The sequence below is a fragment of the Crocodylus siamensis genome, chromosome 3, assembly GCF_052110815.1.
Source record: "Crocodylus siamensis isolate JL-2025a chromosome 3, ASM5211081v1, whole genome shotgun sequence".
Lineage (NCBI taxonomy): Eukaryota > Metazoa > Chordata > Crocodylia > Crocodylidae > Crocodylus > Crocodylus siamensis.
Genome location: NC_143397.1, coordinates 150,307,559 through 150,332,035, shown reverse-complemented (window position 1 = coordinate 150,332,035; position 24,477 = coordinate 150,307,559). Strand labels below are relative to the sequence as shown.

General features: G+C 44.2%; 1 protein-coding gene across 2 annotated transcripts in view; it reads left to right on the top strand.

The window, feature by feature from the left end:
- Positions 1-24,477, top strand: part of ATP9B (ATPase phospholipid transporting 9B) — a 327,984-nt gene that overhangs the window by 86,239 nt on the left and 217,268 nt on the right. For both annotated transcript variants that reach the window (XM_090039540.1, XM_090039541.1), the window contains exons 6-7: positions 3,586-3,644; positions 23,080-23,131. In XM_090039540.1, the coding sequence (XP_089895666.1) occupies positions 3,586-3,644; positions 23,080-23,131 (111 nt within the window). The remainder of the gene's footprint in view (positions 1-3,585; positions 3,645-23,079; positions 23,132-24,477) is intronic.

Below are 24,477 nucleotides of genomic sequence, written 5' to 3'. Positions count from 1 at the left end.
GCCTTTTACGATCAGGTCACCAAATCATTAGACGCAGGGGTTGCTGTGGATGTAGTCTTTTTGGACTTCCGGAAGGCTTTCGACACTGTCTCTCACCCTGTCCTCATCAAAAAGCTGAGTGACTGTGGTGTCGATGCCCACACGGTCAAATGGGTCGCCAACTGGTTGGAGGGCCGCACCCAGAGGGTGGTAGTGGATGGGTTCTTCTCGACCTGGAAGGATGTGGGCAGTGGGGTTCCGCAGGGCTCGGTCCTCGGGCCTGCACTGTTCAACATCTTCATCAGTGACTTGGATGAGGGGGTAGAAAGCACCCTGTTCAAGTTTGCTGATGACACTAAGATGTGGGGGGATGTGGGTGCACTAGAAGGGTGCAATAGGCTACAAGCTGACCTTGACAGGTTGCAACGGTGGGCGGATGAGAATAGGATGGGGTTTAACACTGATAAGTGCAAGGTGTTGCACATGGGGAGGAAGAACCGGCACCACACTTACAGGTTGGGGAACTCTCCTCTTGCCAGCACGGAGGCGGAAAAGGATCTTGGAGTCGTCATTGACTCCACGATGAACATGGGCCGGCAGTGTGGGGAGGCAGTCAAGAAGGCCAATCGTACCCTATCATGCATCCACAGATGCATCTCGAGCAGGTCCAGGGAGGTGATCCTCCCCCTCTATGCGGCACTGGTCAGGCCGCAGCTGGAGTACTGCGTCCAGTTCTGGGCGCCACACTTCAAGAGGGACGTGGACAATATGGAAAGAGTTCAGAGGAGGGCCACTCGTATGATCAGGGGTCAGCAGGGCAGGCCTTATGAGGATAGGCTACGGGACCTGAACCTGTTTAGCCTCCACAAGAGAAGGCTAAGGGGGGACCTTGTGGCCTGCTACAAACTGGTCAGGGGGGATCAGCAGGTATTGGGGGAGTCCCTGTTCCCCCGTGCACTGCCAGGAGTGACCAGGAATAACGGTCACAAACTGGCGGAGGGTAAGTTTAGATTAGATATTAGGAGGCGCTACTTCACAGTCAGGGTGGCTAGGGCCTGGAACCAGCTTCCAGGGGAAGTGGTGCAGGCTCCTAGCCTGGGGATTTTTAAAAGGAAGTTAGATGAGCACCTTGCCGGGGTCATCTGACCCCGGTGCTCTTTCCTGCTAAGGCAGGGGGTCGGACTAGATGATCTACCTAGGTCCCTTCCGACTCTAGCTACTATGAAACTATGAAACTATGAAACCTCAACAGTAGTAACTCTAAGTGACAAGAAAAAGGCTAGTACTAGACTGATGTGGGAGGGTGTCCATAGGTCAGGATTATAATGTACTGACAGAGTTGTAATGGCCAGATTTGCCCATAATTAAAGGCATTTGTATTGCTTGATTTTCTTGAAATCACTAAGTTCGTTCTTTTAAAAAGGAAAATAATTTATTACCAAATAGCAATTCAAGAATGTTTTGAAAGGGTTTGAGTATATGGAAACATGCATTTAGCACAGTTTCACTGAATTAGGTTTCATTTTCAATCTGCATTCCTCAGACCAAGATAATTCACATGCAAAAATGGCTAATGCATTTTAAGAGGCATTTACCATACTAATGGATTGTCAAATATTTCTTTTAGTGGTTGACCTTCAGTGCTGCTAAGAGTTTATTCAGACTAAAATTATTGCGAGATGGACACTAATTTTAATTTTAGTCACTGTTGTCTTGAAGTTCCTGCTGCACTCTTTGATTAATGCTTCTTGGCTACTGCTTCTTCGTTTCCATCTTCTGCTCTGTCAGAGGTTGCTTTTTTCTTGTCATGGGTTCTTCTCTACAAGAAGTTTCATTGTGAAGATGTGAATATTTTTAAATTTAAACTTTAAGGTAATCAGTATTACAGACTTAGTCAAATGATTTGTCTAATCAGTTAATAATGAAATATGGCATTCATAAATAGGAGTGTACTCAGCCCTAAGAAGTCTTGACTTCCTTCTCAGATGTTTAAAGATTTTGCAAATGCTGATGCTATGCAAAATTAGTCTCATATTCAATAGATACGTAAGTGATGTTTGCTCATTCATTACTAATTAGACTGGCACCAATTACTATTTAATTTTTAATACCTACCATGTACAATAAATAAAGATTACAGATGAATAAAGATTTGCAAACTAGAATTTCTTTTAGCTTCAATTTTGTCTTCATCTTTGTTTCCTCTCGTTTCATTTATCAGTATGTTATAACTTACATTATTATGCAAAAATGAAACAACTTTCATTAGTAATCTACCATAAAAGACTGACTTACAAGTACAGAAATATTACGAAAACTTCTGATTTATAGTTTAAAAAAACTCATTTGGTTTTAGAGTTCTTTTTTTGTTCTTTTTTGTTGTATATGAATGTTATTCAATCCTGTAAAATATTTTTTTTATCTAACTGAAAAGGTAAAAATACTATTGGCTCTTTATAAGATACATAATAGCTTTTCAAAATACTTCCAAATTTCAAAGGAGAAGCAAATGCATTATTATGTAGGTTTCTAGTGCAGTTCTTGAAGATAGATATGTATAAGTAGTTTCCTCTTTAGTTAAGGATTCCTTAATTTGATACTGGTAGTATGTTTCTTACTTTATGCATAGATCTGTATATGCTTAATTCTCTTTAGGAAAGAAGCAGCGAGTTGAGCGCAGGGCTGGGATTTAAGACTTTTGAATTCTAATTCAAACCCATCAGTGGCTCAGTTTGAGGCCTGGAGCAAGTCACTTAACCTCTCTGTCTCAGTTTTTCCACTCATCAAATGGTTTTTAATAAAATGTACCTGTTTTGTTGGTTAGTTTGAGGCTTCATTAGTTAATGTTTGTAAAGTGCTTTTTAAGATTTAATTTGCTGCATAAATGCTGTGAGTATCTTTTTTTGAAAATGAATTTGGTATTCATAACAATTTTTTAACCGACATCTGCAAAGTGAAGTTTTATAACTTCAGACAAGTTAAATATAGAGAGCTGCAATGCAAATTTCCTGATCTAGGAATCCTCCTGAGGTCAGAGAGTATTTTGTTCCCTATACCCATTGAAACCTTGATTTCATTCCTCCAATATGACTTGCCAATAATAGTGTCAATTAATGCCAGTTGCATCAGTGACTTCTTTGTGAATGTGTAAAGTTACATATTGCTAATTGGGCTGTGACCAACAGCTCACTTCAGTTAAAGCACTCCAGAGCAGTTCAGGTGTCAATTTCTGAGTTGGCCAGAATTTGAATTGCTGGTGTAACAGAGGAGCTGAAGGGCTCCATATGATTTTTTCAATACAATTTGAGCCCTATGTTAGCTCAATAAAATAAATGAGTATCTTTGGCTTTTTGCTTGTAGAGCCATGTTGTATCAGTATGATGAATAGTTGTAAAACCATGCATTTTGCATATGTTGTTAGGATGAATAATTCAGTGAGAAATTAAAACAGTTTATAACTACTTTTGATTACCCTTTTTAATGGGATCATTTAAATGGGGAGTTATAACATTGTTCTCCCAAAATAATAGTAGTATCTTAAAGTTTGTATTCTTGTGATGGTATTATTGTTTGCTTAAGTTGATTAAACTTCTTCTTTTCTTTAAGGTAAAGTGCAAGTTAAGAGTTCAGACATACAAGTTGGAGACCTCCTCATAGTGGAAAAGGTTGATGCTTTTTATAAATATATATTTAGCGACTAAAGATGTCAACAGTTAACACTTATGCTCACTGTATCTTTTAAAACCCAGGAAAAAATACATTGAAATACTAACTACTTACTGATATTGTTTATTTACTTCATTTTTCTTTGACTAATGCAAATTCTTTTTCTATGAATGTGATTACATTCATATAAATATTTTTATTTTTATTAATTTTATTTCCTTTTAATGAAAGACTTACTGAGTGAAAGTCATTGGGCTGTTAGAGTTCAGAATATATGAACTTAGGTACTTCCCTGCTAGCCTTAAAGCTTTAAATCAAATTTTTCATTCATTTTTTTTTAATTGTTATTCTTGTTTTGGTAAGTGTTTATAGGGAAACTAATTGAGGATGACAGACCTAAATTCAAGCTCTGCTTTGTGTAAGGGAAAAATTCCCTTAATTAAACAGCTGGAGTGTCTGTACCCTAAGCCAGTTCATTTTGTTGGAGCTACCCCTTAAGAAGGTACTGGGACTTCAAAAGGTAGCCAAAGTTTTTTTTGTCAGAGGGAAGATCTGTCTTGAGCCTTTCTTAGGCAAGTTAATGTTAGAAATCTAACTTCCAGTTACCAGAAGATGACTTTTTTCTAACACTTCTTCTGACATGCAGAAAAAGGTATCAACAGTTAAAGCTTACACCTGCTTCTGCTTAAATTGGCAAGTGACAATGCTAGTTTAGCAAGGCGTTAAACCTTAAGGATGACTATACTTCTTTAAAAAACTTTATGGGAAATACTCTTCCTTCCTGGGTAGATTTACATCTGATAAAGGAGTCTAAGACCAGCCTCCGGATTTGGTTTCTGTTCATTCCATTTCAGCTTCTCCTTTCTCTACTACATTTATTCTTATGAGGAAAGTGTTAAGAGGTAGAAATTATTTTCTTTCTTTCAATACTGTATTAGGAATTGTTGTCTCCTTCCTTCGTTTTTTCCTTTTCATGTTCAAGAAAAAAATAGCCCTTTCTTAAAAATGTATAGCTCAGAATTCAGTTGATTTGACTGGTCTCAATTTAAAATATTTATTTCAATATTTTGGTAAGCCAACCAAATGAAAATTGAATATATCAGTGACTACAACTGGTAAGAAGTACCTCTTTTTGGCCTTCAATGTTTTAGCTCAGTATGTGACAGAGGTAGTGGAGTAGTTAAAATCTGAAGGTATTACCACCTACACCTCCAGCTTTCTCACATGTCATTTTTCATGAGAGATTTAGTCAGTTGTTCAAGTATTCAGTTACTAGGTCTTCCCTTAGAGCTTGAAAATAAACAGTAGGAAGTGCATATTTGATTTGACTTAGAATCTTGAATATCTAAAGGCTTTTTTGGACTCCAAACCTTCTGAGAGAGAAAGAGAGAGAGGCTCCTGATATTTATAAAAGCTAATGTATATATCACACAGTACCAGCAGGCTAAGCAACCTGCTTATAGCCTCCTAAATAGTTATGTAGTTACATAAGGACAGCTCTGGGTATGTACCAGTGAAGTAGCACTTGAATTGGGTGTGATATGCCATTGCCTAGCACATCTCAGGATGGTGAAGACATGCGGGCTTTGTACTGACAGCAGTCATATGAGAGTTAGAAGTTTATTTAATCAATACAATGAGACAGTCTCGCTTTAAAGGGTGTCTATACAATGAGCCAGGAGGCTGCTCCAACATGCTGTAATTACAGTGTGTCAGAGCAGACTTGATTAATCAAGTCCACACTCCAGCCAGCCTCTTCATCTTGTGTATCAGCATCCCTGCACTTCAGAATGGCAGTGGGGGTGCTTCAACTAAAACTTGTTCAACAAGCTTTAGATAAAGAGCCCCCACCACCATTTTTGAAGTGCAGGGACACCAAAACACAAGATGCTCCAGGGGCTTTAATTAGAGTGGCTCTTGCAGCATGTGGGGGGGGGGGACCCACACATGTAAAAATGCCTAAAGTCACTAGTCCACATAGGCCTATCAATGTAACTAAGTGGCACATAGTTCCTTGTAGGTTAATTCAGAGTACTTAGCCAGCTTCCTGCATTCCTGTGTAGACTTCTGTGCTGCTGAGACTACTCTACCTAATATTACTTGGGATAGCTTACACACACACACACGTCTCTCACACACACACGTCACAGACTGCAGTGTAACAATATTCTGTTCTTCCCTGGATTGTTGTCACAACTCTAAGCTCACCCGCCTTTCTCACTTTGGAATGTTTTTATGTGGATTCCTATGAAAGTGAAAGCTATTGTTGTTGACTTACAGCTTGAACTGTTTATGTGATTTTGAATTATAGTTTTGAAATTTTGTTTCTGCAAAAAAGGACTCAATAACTACTGCCTTCCAGTGGTTTACCCCAGGGGTTAGCTGCCTTTGACTCATGGAGACATTGAATCCAGCCCACAGAGCTAAGGCTTCTGTAGCATTCTATAGTGATGGTTTTTCCATGCCAGTTAAATGGTGCTGCAACCAGGCAGCAAGGAGAGATGGTACTGGAGTGGAGTGCTGGCACTGGCATCCTGGTTTTAGTGCTGGCCAGACTCAGACTGAGCTGGACCATTCCAGCCCATCACCACAAAACATTGCTGACCATGGTGTAAACACATCAGCACGGGAGAGGTGTTTTTGTAAAGATAACTTCTTCAAAAATTCTATTTACATAAGCTTATCTTTCATCACGAAATTTATTTAAAAAAAACATTACAGCCTATAAATTACTGTCTTCCACAAAGTTTAAGAACTCACTAGGTTTGTAACTATGTTAATTTCCTGCATTAAGGTTTAATCCTGTGAGATGAAATGCATGCACCTCTCTCCCTGAGTTCACTTCAGTGGAATTGCACCTAACATGACCAGACTTTTATTAGGTAGCCATTGTTTCTAAAATAATTCAGTCTTTACCATGAAGAAATGTTCCTGAGATTTAAGCACATGAGAAGTATGTGTATACATGTGTGTTTCTATATAATATTATTATTTATATGTTTTCTTTGTGGCAGAGATTTTAACCATAGTGCCTCAAGGATACTAAGAGTTATGTGGCTTAATCTTTTCAAATTATGCTGCATATATACCACTCCTTTTTTTTTTACCTGCCTATGGGTGCCTCTACTGAAATAATAATTATTAAGAGTAATGTTGTGTTATAGTGTAATACATTTATCTGTTGAATATATTTTACTTCAGCAGTTAGTATCAAAGCTTTTTATTTATTAGAGGTAAAATCTAATTGATTTTTACTTGGCTTTCAGACTACTGAAATTTAAATGTTTTGCCTGTTATTGAGAAGTATATTTTGTTGAAGTAAGCAGTTTTCAATTTCAGAGTATGACTTTTAAGCCAAAGAACTAGTCGGCAGTGAAGTGTTCAATTGCTCACTGTAATGGCATAAAGGCGAGTTAACATTGTATTTGACTGGAAGATGCATCAACAGCATTTCTACAGTAAAATTAATGAGTCATTTGAGATGTAGATCCATATGTTAACTAGTGGCTGCATCACAAGTACTAACAACTTAAGTGAAAAGCTTTTTCTATATTTAAGCCTTGAACAGCCTCTGGTTTTACAGGCTTGATTAATTTCAAAGTAGATCTAAGTGGCTGCATTATGCTTAAAACAGTCTAGCTCTGAGTAATACATCTATTAATGTTTCCTCAGCTGAAAAGTTGCTAATGCATTTAATATAGTAGGAGGAAAAGTCACTTTTTAGTAGAAGAAAATACTGCTGGCTTTTAAAAGCAAAATGCTGCTCCAGAGGTTTAAACTGTTCAACACATTACACATTTTTCTGAAGATATAGACTTCTCTCTCCCATCTTGAAAGAAACTTAACACTTTGTTTATGCCAATGTGTATCTTATTTATTATTAACAATGCATTTAAATATATGTAATGCTTCTCAATAAGGGAGGTCTGTCCAACTGAACAGAATCCATGATCCCAGGGTAGTTGAATGCAGGCTGCAGATCAGTAAGAAAAAAACGCTACTCAGTCATTGTGGCTTAATATAATTATGGAATAGGTGAATTTTCATAGACTTTTTCAAAGATGAAGAAACCTGATGAATACTGAATTGAGGATGAACTTCACTATCTTGTGCTTTTAAAACAGCAGTTCCAAAAATATGGAGCATCCCTTAACTGGGATGAGGGGTCAAAGGAGGGAGGAGACAAGAGCAGTCTGTTTTTCCAAGTCTCAGTCTCTCAGGTAGCTTTTAGGGTTGCAGTTATCACATACAGAATGTGATCCAGGGACAGCCCATTCATTGTCTTCTCATTTCATGAAGACCCTGTAACAATGGATCATAATACGAACTGCCCCTTTTCAATGGGTGTTAACTCAGATGCCAATGATGATACCTCAGGAATCAATATTAACTACCAATAGCGTTCATCTTATTCTAAGGAAATGAAAGAAAGCTTCACGTGACAAAGATTTACACTAATATTTCTGTGGGTTCAGGAGGGGTGGGGGGAATAAAGGCTTATCAAGGAAACTGGGCTAGGGGGGTGCAGATGGAGTTTATATAAATTAACATTGATATTCCAGTGCTGGGGGTTTCCCATACCCCCAGGGCTTGGAGATTGTGGCAGCCACAATCTGCCAACTCTGGAAGGTTTCACACCTCCCCGGGCCTGGCTGATCATGGCATGCCTCTCTCTGCCCAGGGGTGGGCAAAATCTGGCATGCCAGGCACTTTCATCCAGCCTGTAGGTGCCCACCAATTAATTGTACCCTACCCAGCCTGCGTGCCCCATTCCTGCCCTTGTGCGTGGGAGGGCCCAACCCAGCCAACATGCAGCTTCTGGGTGGGGCTGTTGCTGCTTCTGCAGCTGCTCGAGGACCTGTTCAGCTTCCCTGGTGTTCTGTGGCTCCTCCTAGTCTCCCTGCTGCAGTGCTTGCTCCAGGCAGCAACTGGGGAGTGGGGTGGGGGAGGAGCTGCAGCTGGGCAGGGAGCATGGGGCTGAGGCTAGTGGGAGCACAGAGTTTGTGCCTAGGGGGACAGCGTCAGTGTGGACTTCAGGTGGGTGGGTGTGAAGGAGGGTGTGGGGTGTGGGGACCCCCCCACAATTCCTCCCAGTGGCACACAGACGCCAGCACTGGTGGCAGAAGCAGGTGGCGGGCCCTCAGGGTGCCTGTGGCATGTGCAGATGCTGCTGCCCAGTGACATGTGGCTCCAGCCAGAGTTGTACATGGCAGCAAGGAGCACAGCCACCTCTATCGCCTAGGGCTCCCCACGGCACATGTGCAGCTCCTGGAACTAGTGTGCAACTGGGGGGAAGCACTGAGCAATGGAGCTGGCTGTCTTTCCACCTCCCTACTGCCATGTGTAGGTGCCAGGACTACACCAGAAGTGGCAGGGAGCCCCGCCCCCTACTTCCATGGTGGCAAGGAGTAGAGAAGGCAGCTGGCTCCATTGTGTGGGGTTTTCCTCCGGGGGCTGCATGTGCATGCGGGGAGCTGACCTGGCCCTGCTCCTTGCTGCCACTGCACAGCAGCGCCTATTTGGGCCATGAGCACCTTGAGAGCCTGCTGCTGCGGCCAGTGACGGGGCTGTGTACCACAGGAGGGAGAGTGGGAGGGTTCCCCCCAAACCTCACACACCCACCCTATATGAGCTATTATGCAGTCACCTCTATATGCACTACACAAACACAAATCATGACAAAAATGTTTTTGGTAATAAAGTTAAAATATGTTATAGTAGATGTTAGACTTTCACCTGATGATTTGGGTTTTTTTTTCTAATTCCAAGTTGGCAACCCCCTTCCCCACAAAAGGAGTTCTTCTGGGGGTAAGCAGAGGGGATGTCTAGTGGTGGCTAGGGATTAGGAGTGGGACTTCCAGTCCCAAGATTGCAACCAGGGCTTGTGGTACCTGGCTGGGAGTGGGGCTACCCTTGTGGCCCTCTACAACCCACCAAAACTCATTAAGTGGCCCTCCAGCTGAAATAATTGCCCACCCCTGGCCCAGCTATAGGGATGTGTGGGGTGCCCCTGTAGTTTGGAGCCTCTCAGATGAAGGGGGGCTCCCAGCTGCAGGAGTTTGCTTCTTGCCAGGACTGGGCTCCTCCTGCACCAGCAATAATATGTGATGTGTTCCTAATCCTTGATCTCAGTCATGCCTTCTGCTATGCACATGTGCCATGGCAGGAGGTTCAATTGTGAGGTTCACACATTACAGCTGGGCAGGCAAAATATGGCCCACAGGCCAGATCTGACACACCAGGCACCTTCATCCCACCTGCTGGCATCCACCAATTAATTGTATCCTGCCCAGCCCTTCTGCCCACAAGGGTGAGAGCGAGCTACCCACCTATATACACAGCCCCTAACATACCTCGCTCCCATCCTCCTGGGCGGAAGGGTCTGGCCTGGCCAGCATGCAGCTTCTGAGTGGGGCTGGTGCTGCCACTGCTGCAGGTCCTAGGGGATCTAATATGCTTCCTTGGCATCCCACTTGCTCTGGGCCGCAGATGGGGAAGCAGTGGGGGTGGTGGGAACTGCAGCTGGGCGGGGGCAGGGAGCATGGGGCTTGGGCTGGTAGCAGTGCGGTGTGGGTGTGAGGGATCAGAGCAGAGCATGGGGACCTCCCCACACTCTCCCCCTGCTTATGGCACACAGCTCCCACCACCAGTAGCAGGAGCACCAGCAGGCAGGGGCATTCATGTCCGGTGCAGGCATTGCTGCCCAGCGGCGCGCAGCTCCAGCCAGTTCTACACACAGGGGCAAGGAGCACAGCTCAGCCAGGCTGACTCTATCATGGGGGCCCTGCATGACACATGTGCAGCCCCTGACATTCACGCAGCACTGGAGGGAAGCTCACTGCTGCCCTGTGGAGTCCTAGGACCTGCACAGCAGATTGGAGCGGGGGGGGGGGCCGTCAGCTGCAGCAATTGGTACTTCTCTCCAGTGGCATGCAAGTGCTGGGGGCTGCATGTGCACCGCATGCAGCCCCTGTGATAGAGGTTGCCCAGCCAGGCTGCACTCCTCACCCCTGCATGTAGCGCTGGCTGGAGTTGCATGCTGCTGGGCAGATGCATCTGCATTGGGCATAAGCACCTACCATCTGCTGGTGCTCCTGCTGCTGCAGGTGGGGGCTGTGTACCACTGGGGGAGGGTGTGGGTGGTCCCCACATCCCACCATGATCCCTCACACCCCACAAAGTCACACATCCACACCCTGCCCCCTAATCCTTTCCCCATCCACACACCCCCAACATAACTTTTTGCCCCCAAACCCACCCCACACACACACCATATGTGCGCGCACACCCCACTATACATGCACACATCCCACACCCTGTCCCCCCCATACACACATACGCTACAAGAGTAAGACGTTAGTTTTTAGTTATTATGCAGTTACTTCTGTATACACTACGCAAACACAAATAACGAAAAAAATATTTTTTGTAATAAAATTAAAATATGTTATAGTAGGTGTTTGACTTTTAGCGTACGATTTTGTGTTTTTCATAGTTCCAAGATGGAAACCCTCCCTTCCCAAGAAGTATATTCGGGGGGAAGGGGAGGGACTCCTGGTGGCAGAGGTTGGGGTAGGGACAGAGCTTTTGGTCCGAAGATGGCAACCAGGGGGCGGAACAGCTATCAAGGGGCAGGGGGACTACCCATGCGGCCCTCGACAGCTCACCAACATTGATCAAGCAGCCCTCTAGCTGAAATAATTGCTTGCTTCTGCATTAGGTCCTATTGTGCTGCACACGTACAAGGAGCCATACAGTTAAAGAAGGTATATTTTTTCTGAATGAGTAAAGTTGGTAAAATGAAGTGAAGTGCATGTGTTTGTTTTTTTTTAATTAGTTATGTAACATTTCCCCTTTGATATAATAGCAAAGAAAGGATGTTTGGATCAGTTAATATATTGTTGTGTATTTAAGTGTGTTTTTGCTGTATGTAGTAGATATTTAACTTGATTCTTTCTCTTTCTTTGCAAAGAGATGCTACAGGTAGTGTGTGGTCATTCCATTGTCCATTTGAAGCGTTTAGGCATCAAGTGCCATGTGTTAGCAAGTACTGTGGCTTTCAAGAGGGTATGTGCATAGGTAAGCACATGGCTAGATTTCTTTCAGTATGTAATTTTCTAGACTGCCTACACTTTCCTAGTTCCAGATACCTATATTTCTAGATGATATCAGGATAAAAGAAGAGCTATTGCCTCTTTCTCTTTAACCTTTCTGACATAAAATTAAATAGCCTGTGTCTCTTTTGTATCTGTTAGATGTAAACAGGGTCCTAGTGTTCAGCTCTCAGTGATTGGCCATGGGGAGACTCTGGGTGCCCCTCACAGGCCCAGGAGGCACTAGTTGCTGAGCCGGAGGTGGGGGGTGGACCTGGAAGTGGACTGGACTTGCTTCTAGTCCACTTCCAGGTCTGCCACTGAGCGTGTGGGGGAACCCCTGCCACCCTGGTCCCTTGGGACTCTCCATCTGCTCACCGTCTCAGCATTCACAAGCTGTGCCTGGTACCTTGAGGTATGTAGAAAAAACATATAAAGCTGTGTCTATGGCTGAATCATCGAATCTCTCCAAATCGATTAGGAGGCTTCCGATTTTCAATTCGGAGAGATTAACGGGTCTCCTGATTTAATTCAGATTTGGAGGTTCGGCTGCTGAATCAGGCGTAATCTCCTCCAAATCTAATTGGTAACCAAAGATGCAAATGACATTAAGCACTTCAGCCTTTTCTGCATTCTCTGTCACAAGGTTCCCTCCTCCATTCAGTAATGGACCCACACTTTCCCTGATCCTCGTCTTGCTGCCAGCATAGTTGTAGAAACCCTTCTTGTTACCCTTTGCATCTCTTGCTAGCTGCAACTCCAGTTGTGCTTTGGCCTTCCTGACTTCATCCCTGCATGTCCAACCAGTGCTCTTATATTCTTCCATAGTTATTTGTCGAAGTTTTCACTTATAAGCTTCCTTTTTGTGATTTAGTTTACTGAAGAGTTCCCTGCTAAACCAAGCTGCTGTTCTTCTATACTTGCTTGGGAGTCTCCCTGTGCATCAGGATGGTTTGTTCTTGCACTCTCAGTAAGGCTTCTTTAAAGTACAGCCTGCTCTCCTGGACTCCTCTTCCCCTCAGACTGGTTTCCCGGGGATTCTGTCCATGAGTTCCCCAAGTGAGTCTTAGTCTGCTTTTCTGAAGTCCAGGGTCCTTACCCTGCTACTCTCCTTCATTCCTTTCCTCCGGATCCTAAACTAAATCATCTCATGGTCACTGCTGCCCAAGTTGCCATCTACATTCCCCACAAATTCTTCCCTGTTTGTGAGCAGCAAGTCAAGAAGAGCATGGCCCCTAGCTGGCCACTTCAGCACTGGCACCAGGAAGTTGTCCCCAGTACTCTCCAAAAACATCCTGGATTGCCTGTGCACTGCTGTATTGCTCTCCCAGCAGGTATCAGGGTGACTGAAGTTCCCCCATGAGAACCAAGGCCTGTGATCTGGAAACTTTTGCTAGCTGTTTGAAGAAAGTTTCATCCACCACTTCCTCCTGGTCTGGTGGTCTATAGCAGACCCCCACCACAACATCACCTTTGTTGCTTTCCTCCTTGACCATAACTCAGAGACACTCAACAGACCTTTCTTCAGTTTCATACTGGAGCTCTGAGCAATCATATGGCTCTTTTACATAAAGTTCAGCTCCCTTTCCTCTTCTCTCCTGCCTGTCTTTCCTGAACAGTTTGTACCCATTCATGGCGGTGCTTCAGTCCTGCGAGCTATCCCACTAGGTCTCTGTTATTCCAATCACATCATAGTTCCGTGACTGTGCAAAGACTTCTTCCTGTTTGTTTCCCTGTCTCCATGCATTTGTGTACAGGCACCTGAGGTAAGTAGTTTATTGCCCTGATTTCTCAGGAAGTATGAGAGCACTTCTCCTGTTGCCCCCTCCTGCTTGCTCTTCCTCCAGGTCTTCTGCTTCCCTGCTTACCTCAGGGCTTTGGTCTCCATCCCCTGGCAAACCTAGTCTAAAGTCCTCCTCACTAGATTATTAAGCCTGTCTGTGAAGACGGTCTTCCCTATCTTCATCGGGTAGACCCCATCTCTTGTCAGCAGTCCTTCTTGGAACAACATCCCATGGTCAAAGAAGCCAAAGCCCTGCTGGTGACACCACCTGCGAAGCCAGTTGTTGTTCTTCAGGATGCACCTGCTCCTTGGGCCTGTTCCCTTGACTGGAAGGATCAACAGGAAGGATTTAGTTAGGGAGCTTCTGGAGGGGTTGGACGTATTCAAGTCAGCCGGTCCGGATCTCCACCGTAGAGTTCTAAAGGAACTGGCCGAGGTCATTGCAAGTCCCCTGGCATGGCTTTACAAGCACTCGTGGTGCTCTGGTGAGGTACCGGAGGACTGGAAGAGGGCCAACGTGGTCCCCATCTTTAAAAAAGGCAGGAAGGAGGACCTGGGAAACTATAGGCCGGTTAGTCTTACCTCGATCCTAGGCAAGCTGTTTGAGAAAATTATGCTGGCACACATCCAGGAGGGGCCAGCAGGGGACTGCATGCTTAGGGGCAACCAACATGGGTTCATCAGTGGCAGGTCCTGTCAGACCAACCTGGTGGCCTTTTATGATCAGATCACCAGATGCAGGGGTAGCAGTGGATATAGTCTTCCTGGACTTCCGGAAGGCTTTCGACACTGTCCCTCACCCCGTTCTTGTTAAGAAACTGGGGGGCTGTGGTGTAGACACCCACACAGTCAAATGGGTCGCCAACTGGCTGGAGGGCCGCACCCAGAGGGTGGTAGTGGATGGGTCCTTCTCAACCTGGAAGGATGTGGGCAGTGGGGTTCCGCAGGACTCGGTCCTTGGGCTTGCACTGTTCAACATCTTCATCAGTGATTTGGACGAGGGGGTAAAAAGCACCCTGTTCAAATTTGCTGATGACACTAAGATGTGGGGGGAACATGGGCACACTGGAAGGATGCAACAGGCTACAATCAGACCTAGACAGGTTACAAGGGTAGACGAGAATAGGATGGGTTTCAACACAGGCAAGTGCCAAGTGATGCACCTGGTGAGGAACAACCGGCACCATACCTACAGGTTGGGGAACTCCCCTCTTGTCAGCACGGAGGCGGAAAAGGATCTTGGGGTCCCCTGATTCCAAGATGAACATGGGCCGGCAGTGTGGGGAAGCAGTTAGGAAGGCCAGCCGCACCTTGTCATGCATCCACAGATGCATCTCAAGCAGGTCCAAAGAGGTGATCCTCCCCCTCTATGCGGCACTGGTCAGGCCGCAACTGGAGTACTGCGTCCAGTTCTGGGCGCCGCACTTCAAGAGGGATGTCGACAGCATGGAGAGGGTCCAGAGGAGGGCCACTCGTATGATCAGAGGGCAGCAGGGCAGGCCCTATGAGAAGAGGCTACGGGACCTGAACCTGTTCAGCCTCCAAAAGAGAAGGCTGAGGGGGGATCTTGTGGCCTGTTGTAAACTAGTTAGGGGGGATCAGCAGGCATTGGGGGAGTCACTGTTCCCCCGAGCACTGCCAGGAGTGACCAGGAATAACGGTCACAAGCTGGCAGAGGGTAGATTTAGGTTAGATATCAGGAGGCGCTACTTCACGGTCAGGGCGGCTAGGGTCTGGAACCAGCTTCCAAGAGAAGTGGTGCAGGCTCCTACCCTGGGGGTGTTTAAGAGGAGGTTAGATGAACATCTTGCTGGGGTCGTTTGACCCCAGTATTTTTTCCTGCCATGGCAGAGGGTCGGACTAGATGATCTGCTCAGGTCCCTTCCGACCCTAGAAACTATGAAACAAGAATACAACTGTAGCAAGAGAGAAAAGGTGCTTTTCCTCCTCCTTATGACAGTCTGAAGGCTGCTATCATGTCCCCTCTTAAACGCCTTTTCCACAAGCTGACCATGCCTAGCTCCTTCAGCCTTTCCTCATATGACTTGTCTTCCCAGTCCTGGATTATCTTTGTTGCCTGTCTCTGGACCCTCTAACTTCTCCACATCCTTTTAAAAATGTGGAGCCTGGAACTGCACACAGTACTCAAGATGAGGCCTAACCAGCGCAGAGTGGGAGGCAGTATTACCTCCCGAGTCATGCTCTGTGAGCTGCATGTGCACCTGCTGCTGCCACAGACCAGTGCTGAGGCTCGAGCCCAGGGCAGCTGTTTGCAGCCTCCTGGCTGCCTTTCACAGCTGGCCCAGGCTCTGAACACCAGTAGAAAATGACTAGAAGGCTGCAAACAGCTGTGCTGGGCTCTGCAGCTCTGGCATTGGGTCCATGGTAGCGGCAGCTTTTTACACATGCCTCTGGGCAGATGATGGGGGAGGAGCCAGGGTTGTGCTGCCCTAAGCCCTTCCCAGCCATGCACCCAGAAGTGTGTGCACAGCCTCAGAACTGGTGGTGGGGCTGTGTAGCCCCATGCAGCTGTTTGCAGCCTCCCAGCTGCAGCCAACCCAGGCTGCTGCCAACACCTTCAGCTGCTGCCAGAAGGTGTCCAGAGTCTGGGTTGGCTGTGGCATGCCAAGGAAAATGACTTCACATGCCATTCTCTGGCATGTGTACCGGGGGTTGCTGATCCCCAAGATGCACAACATTTCCTTCATCCACCGAAGTAGTTACTTGGTTAAAGGAGATCAGGTTTGTTTGACACAATTTGTTTTCATAAAACCATACTGGCTGCTTTTGATCAGCCTTTTCTCATCCAGATTTTTGCAAATAGCCTTCCTTAGGATATGCTTCAGTAGCTTCCCAGGTACTGAGGTGAAGCTAACTAGTCTGTAGTTCCCCAGGTCCTCCTTCGTGCCTTTTTTAAATAAGGGCACTACATTGTCCCCTTTTTAGTCCTCTGGTATCTGATCTGTCTCCCATGACTTCATGAAGACCTAGTGCCAAGGGCTCCAAGGTCTCTTCTGCCAGTTCCTTCAGGACCCAGGGACAAATCCTCAGGCTCTGCTGACTTGAGTTCATTCAGACCCAACAAAACCTTTGACTGCCTCTTGTTATTTTCTCACTCAGTTTGTCCCCTTCTGAGTAATCCCTATTAGGTCTCTGGCTGCAGCTTAATTTTTTTTTTTTATGAAGACTGAGGCAAAGTAGCTGTTGAGTAGCTCTGCCTTCTTTATATCTTCAGTTAGGAGTCCCCCCTGGCTTGTTAATGGAAGACCCACAACTTCCTTGGTCCTTCTTTTCTGGCCAATGGGCCTATAAAACCCCTTCTTGTCCTTGGCCTCTTCTGCTAGGTGCAGCTCATTCTTTATCTTTGCCTTCCTGATTTTTGTCCCTGATGGTTCTTGCTACTTCCTGGTATGCTTCCTTGGTGACCTGCCCATTCTTCCATTGCCTATCTGCTTCCCTTCTGCACTTGAGGCATTTTGTGCAGCTATGTTGGTCTCTTGCCATTCTTGTGCTTTAATTGTGTTGGGATAGTTTCTTGTTGGGCTTCCAATACTGTGCTCTTTAGAAGCTGCCAGTCCTCCTGGGCACCTGGGAACAGGGGAAATGTGGCAACAGGGAAAATATTTCATATGATTCCTGTAGCTTTTCAGCTACACCCCTATCCCTCTACTCCAAATGAAGAAGAAATACCACTTATACCTCTCAATTGCCCGTTGGCTAAAGAGAAATAGTCCTTTCCTGTCTAGTCTCTCCTTTTCTTTTCTTCTGTTAAAGAGTAGTACTTGTGCTGCATTATTCCTCTTTCCCCTTAAGGGGACAACCTCTTGTCCCTGTTTTGCTTGCTAATTTGAAAAAAAAACTTCTGTTTATCCTCACATGTGGGTTATTCAGGCTCTGAAAGGTGAGGGACTGGGGGGAAAGAATAAGTTGAGTGAAACCAGGAAAAGAAAAATCCAAACAAACAGACCCTGGCCTTAACAAAATAGGACAGGACAGATAATAAGAAGCATGTTTTTAAATGTTAAAATGAGAAGCTTATGTTGATAGTGTTACAATTAAGTATAGTACATGACTAATTTTTTCCATCCTGCTCAAGTATATTTCACTTGAGCTAATAGGCATGATTTCTTTATAATGAAGTTTTCTTCATGGAAGGTGATAACAATTTTGTAGAATTTATACAAACTGACAAGTTGTGGTTTTTGAGGTGTCTCTTTAGTTCTTTAACTAGTGGCTAGATTGCTTTGACCAAATGTTGGTCTTTAAGTCAAGTTTTTAACTTGATTACAAGCCACTGGAAGTTTTTAGGCATCATGCTAGTAACCTGAGATGTTTAATGAAATCATGTCAGAGTTGACAAAGAAGTTCTAAAAATGTATAAGCTAGTCTATATGAAGACAAGACATCTGTTGAATTGTTATTATTATTTAAGGAAATACTTATTTCATTTTGAAGTTGCCTTTTGCCTCAAATGCAAAGTGCTCGCCCTCAGGAGGAAAAAAAACAAAGTGCTCACTGGCTGCTGCTATGCAGGGGGGCAATCCCTGCTGTTCCCCCACTGCCCCGTGCGGCGTGGGGGGCTCTGTCACAAGCATGCTGAGGCAGCTGCAGCAGTCGGTGAATTAGGGCTTTTTTTTTTTAAAGGGCCAGGAGCTGGGTCCAGGTGGGGCAGCCATGGGGGGAGGGGCGGGGCTGGGAGAATGGGCAGGGTTTGGGGGGGTTCATGACAGAGCCCCCTGCGCAGTGTGGAGCAGTGGAGATTGCCCCCTTCCCCACCTGGCAGCAGCCAGTGAGTGGGGGCTTTTTTTTAAAGTCGGGAGCTGGAGCTGGAGCTGGTGCTGGGTGGAGCAGCCATGGGCAGGGGGGGAGCTGGGAGAGCAGGCAGGGGTCAGGAGGGCTGGGGGAGTAGGCAGGGGATGGAGCCTGGTAGGGGTCCCTCCATGGTCCCCTTCCTCCCCTACTTACCAATATGGAGTTCAGGTCTAGCTCCCTGCTGCAGCCAGTGGGGACTGCCCGAATCACTGAAGCTCTCCAAATGTTTTCCGAACTGATTTGGAGAGCTTCAAATTGATTTTCAGGCCTTTTAACCAGTCTCCTGACTCCATTCAAATTCGGAGATTCAACCACTGAATAGGACAAAATCTCCTCTGAATCGAATCAGTACCTGAAGCTTCGTATAGCCTTACTGCTAATCTGGCGTTGTGAGTAATGTGGTTGTTCCTATGATTTTGTATGATGCACAGTGACTAAAGAGTACATCATTATTTATTAAAGAATAGAAATAGAAATGGACTAAAGCAAGAAAGATTATGGGTGCTGATTCCCAGATCATAGAAGTTTTATACCTCTGGCTATGGAGACAAGAATCATATAGTGTCTATGAACATGGACACATTCTTCTCTCTAATTCTGATGACCCTAAAAGAAGACTTTGTGGAAGGATTTTGTTTGTGGGATTTGTTTTGTTTTGGCTGGGGGGGAGCGGTTTGTGCTGACAACTTTAATCTACAGTATTGCTTGGACATACATGGATTCAAAACTGTGCTATTGTAATATATTGAAGTTCATGTAAGACTTAAATTTGAAACATAAAAGGATACACTGTCTTCTAAAGATACTGTTTGTATCATGGTAGTTCTCAACCAAAACTGGGATCCAGTTACAGCATAACCTAAAAATGTTTAATAATTGCCAGGCAGTGGACTGAAGATCTTGCAGAATGATGATTACGTGGTAGGTTGATGTGCCAGCCTTCTGTATTTTAGCAAGCTGAGCTCAATTTTGAAGTTTTGTCACATCTTGGTTTTATTTATGCCCAAAATTAGTATTCAGTTTGGCATAAAGTTGGAAGATTCTATGCAAAGCAGAGCCTGAACTGGATTTGGTACTGAATTAATTTTGCATAGAAACATGAATAAAGTGTGAATTGCAGAACTTGGTGGATACACTATGTGTTTTGCCTGGCATGAGACAGTGTTTTAATTCTTATACTTTATATGACTACTATTTCCACCCAGAAGTTTAAAAAATGCAAATATCTATTGAAGTTTCTTACTCTGATAGGTACTTGTGTCTGAAGTGCATCCAACATTAAGACTAGTGTGTTATCTGTTTACTTTCTCCTTTCAATTCCCCCAATTTTTTTTTAAACAAAGGTCTTTTGTGTATAGTGTGCTGATGTGGTCTCTCATGAAGGTTGATTTGTTGCAATCTGGAAAGGGAAAAACTGATGAATTTGTTAGGTAGATGGAGAGTTCTTGCTATATAAGTAGTGTGTTTATTCAAAACGTAATACTCTCAATCATGGTGCTCAACCTACAACCTGTGGGCTGGATCTGGCAACCATAGTCATCTAGTCCATGAGGCTCCTTCTAGGTCTGAAAATTTGGTGGCAGGGGAGCCATGGCAATATAAGTTACCCTGGCTCCCCACAGTAATTAATACTGTCACCAGTCACCCCACTGCTAAGTTTTCAGACCTGTGGGGAGCCCTGCGGACCAGATGACACAGCCCCATATACTAGATTGTGCCAACGATTAAGGTCACTCTGCTGCTGGATCCAGCATGCTGTCTTGGCTCTGGATGCCAGATTACACCTGTGGACTTTCCCTGTGCCAACCCTGTGTGGAATCCAGCTCATGGACCAGCCCCATGCAACTCATTTGGTGTATAGAGCTAGATAGGTTGAGCACCGCTGTCCTACATAGTGTACGAGTGGCAAATGAATTGCAATAGTAGAAATAAACATTTGTTTTAATGCACCAAATTAATGAAGCTATTGCCCACAGAAGTATCTTTAGCAGCTGAAGTTAGCTTCTGGATGATGTTTTGCTTCTTGGTTTGTTTGGGAGTTTTTATTGAAGGGGAGGGATGGGGGTTAGTGTGTGCTGATTTTTATATTAAAGACTATGTGTGCTATATGGAACATTAGCCTAAAACAGAAGCAGGCAAACCCCGGAATGGGTGTCAGTGTGTGGCACGTAAAGGCATTTTGTTTGGCATGCACACCTCGGGGCACATTGTGGGGAAGAGGCTGGGGCTGTGCTGCCACAACAAGGATCGGGTCCCTTGCAGCCCCTCTGCCCTTGGCATGTCAATATCTTATAAGTCGAGGTTGTTGGTGTTTTTGGCACGCTGCCCAAAAACGTTGCTGACCCCTGGCCTAAAAAATTCAGCAGGGAACTATTTATTAGGGTTGTGCAAAGCTTCAGATCATGACTCGGATTCAGAGACAATTCAGAGGCTGAATCTATGAATCCGAATTGAATTGCTGGAAGCTTTAGGCTTTCTGAATCACTTCGGAAAAGGTTTGGAGCCCATTCGGCCATAGAGTATAATGGGGAATCAATGAAATATCTATAACTTTGTCAGCACAAAGCACCCGTGTTACAAGTTTTGTCTGTCAGCAGCTAGAGGTGCACGGCCCCAGATCCCTGCACCTATCTCCTTAACAGCTGGCAGGCTTTGTGGCCTCAACACGGGCTAGCAGGCCTGTAGTTTTCACCCCGCTGCACCTTAACACACACAGGATCATCTATGTCATGAATTTTGCCTGTCAGCAGCTTAAAGTGCAGTTTCCCCTATACCCCTGCACATATCTCCTTGAAACTTGGCAGGCTTTCTGGCCTCAGTGGGGGCACCCATCCCTGTATGTTTTGTCCAAATCAGACAAAAAAACGAGAAAGTTATAGCTATTTCATTGATTCTCCATTATACCCTATGGCCAGCTCTCCAAAGCGGCTCCAAAGCTTCAGAGCTGATTCAGCTGAATCAAAGCAGAAAACTGATCCAGAGCTCCGGATTGGATTGCTGGCATCCAAATCGGCTGGATCCAAAGCCGAATCGAATAGCTGCCTATTCATACAGGCCTACTATTTTACATCTGTTCCCATCTCCTCATTACTCCTTCTTTTTCCCTCACCCTGAACATTTCTTAAATTTTTAATTCCTTTACCATCTAGTTAAAATCTTTTGTAGTATTTGTGTTTGTGGCGAAGTGGATATCCCTGGCTAGCCACAGGGCTAGCTTCCCACCTGCCTCTGGGAATGCCGCCTGCCTGTGGGGACCTTCGGCTTCCGTAAGCCCTGGCCCCATCTCAGGCCCAGTCAGGACCCCGAGCTTCCTTGCTGTTCATGGGCATCCCTCAGGGTGGGCCCCTGGCTCTTTTGACCCTTTGATCCTGGCCCCAGCATTGACTAGTCAAGTACCTCACTGGGGTTTTTGCCTCCTGCCTGCATTTAAGGATCGGGGTCTCCCATTCCTGGCTCAGGTGCTCCTGGAAGTGTGCCTGACTCTGCGGGGTCACTCCCCCAGCAGGCTCAGGTGCCTCCAGAAGCTTACCTGGCCTACCCTGCTGTGATGGTAATGGAAACTGGTGCACCTGAAGGTGAGGGCTGGGGTTAAGGTGCCCCCTACTCACCTTTCACCAGGGTGGTAAATGGCCTGGCATTTCCTGAGGGCTCCCTCACCATTGAGAGCCCCACCAGGCCACCCACTCTCGGTAGGGTGCAGTTTTAGGTCATGCCCAGGACCAGGAGCCTCCAAGCCATCCCCTACAGCTCCTTCCCTTACCTCCAGGATGTTCCAAGCAGCTTTGCAGCCAGGCAATGTTACTGCTTGCTGCCAGCAGCAAAATGCCCTGTTTATATAGGCAGCCATGGATCTGAAATGGCTGCCAGAATTAAGCACCTACTGACTGCTTGGCTTGGCCCTTGAAGTGGCAGGCACCCACAGTGCCCTGCCACAGTGTTCCATATCAATTTTACTTTTCTCAGTCCAGTTTTCCATTATGCTTCAGATTTTCATTATTGACTGTGCATAATTGCATCATGGAAGACGGACATCTTTTGTGGAATCTGGAGATTTCAGTAGTTGGAATACCTGTTGTAATAAAAGGCAATAACAGGGTTTTTAAAAAGTGCTTAGAAAGTTCTTTCTTCATATTGAGGACCTAATTAAAACTTAGTCTGTTTAGAACAGAATTTATCTTCTTTTTCTTTTTTCTTCATTTCTTTTTGGGCGAAGACAAATTGTGCATGTCGAAATTGTGAACGATAGTACTTCTCTGCATCCTAAAGTTAGAGAGGGGGGAAGTCCATAAATACTTAGGATGCATGATTAGTAAATACCAAGACAGGTACTTTAAGTTGCACCAATCAGTTTATTATCTGTACTTACACAAAGCAAGTAAAGGGTGAGGATTTGGCTTACTAACATTCTTTCTTTTCTTGCTTTTGAGTTAGAGTTAGTTTAACATTTCATTTTTTTTCCTGACTGAAAACAATAAATCAAGAAAATACTCCTTGTTTCAATTCTTCATGCATTTATATGATTCACTTACAGGGAGAATCTGAAAGGCTTAACTGTTGTTTGCTTATTGTATAATTTTTCTAAAATATTGATTTCTGAATTGCAAATGCTGAATGTAAAGTACTTTGATAAATCCTCTTTTAATTGAGTTTCAATCCGTGTGTGACCTTTAGTTGCTGTTCTTACTGGACATTTGATTGCAATGAATTTTTTATTTACAAACACACAAAATATGCTTTTTCCCCCAGAATCAACGAATCCCATCTGATATGGTATTTCTCAGAACTTCGGAGAAAACTGGTAAGAGCTTTGTGATTACAGAGAATTTTTTGTTTACTGCACGCTTTGATGGCAGACAACTATAGTAGAATATACAACTTTGACAAAACAGTGCATAACCGTCAACTTTCGAGTGACATGGTATTTGTGAACTATAACATATATTTGTGCAGATCAGAAATTCCATATTTTGAACTGTAATACATGATGTATTTTAAAAACGTGCTGTCTTGCCTACATATGTTTATTTATATCTGGTAATCACATACTTAAACCAAAGCAAATGTAAATTAAACCTACTTGAACTGTATATAGGCTAAAGATGTGAGTTATTCTTTGCTGAAATTTGACAGTATGCGTAAGGTAGCTATTTTTTTATAACTGTATCTTTATGTAATGCAATTTAGATGGAAATGTGCAATTAGATTCCATTGTGTTTACTTAATCATTACTAAGTAACAGAGAAAATTGCTTTCTACTTGATACGTACTAGTAATATGTCATTACATTGATTTATAAAATTTTAAAATTGATATAAGTATTTAAGACTGAAAGCTTAGTTTGAACAGCTAAGACTACTACTTAGCACTCATTACATATAGTGTATTATATTGTGCTAACGTAACATAGTTCTGGCAAGATGTGTGGAAACTGCATTTTTTTTCATTTTTAGGAAATGTTCTGATTCTAAAATCCAATTCATTTAATTTGACAAAATACATTTCAGTTTTTTTAATTGTTCTGTAACAATTATTTTGCTTTGATATTGACATGGATTAAAAGTTTCCTGTAAAATGTTTTTTTAAGATTATCATATTAGCATTTGAAGTGAAACACTTCTGTCTTTTGCAGACTTCTTTTCAGTTATTTTCCCAAATGACGTGTTTCAATAATAGATTTTTTTTCTTGGAAATTTCTGTTTTTGATGGCATGCAATTTCAAGTAGAAAAATGTTCCACTGAAAAAATTCCAGTCAGCTCTAGCTAGGCTAACAACATTCTTGTGAAATACATTCTTAATTATTTTTAAAAGTCAACCAAAGATACAGGTGTGAAGTGGGGAAAAAAACAACCACACAGCAAGTTGGTGCCTGGGCTGGAATTAGAATTCAGGAATATACAGTTTTTCTATGAGTACTTGCCAATGTGCACTCCACCATTGGTGCATGTGAGTTGTGTGCACTTGTGTGGATTCTTCTGGTGAGAGTTTTATATACTCACGTAGATTTTTCTGGTTAGCTCCACTCATAGAGAGTAATTTCTGCATCTTGAGTGTCTTCCTTTTTGTAACAGAAAGCATAGAAAGTGTCATGTCTCCATCTACTCCTCAGTTCTGTTTACCTGTGGAGGAAATTTAGGAGTCTGGTG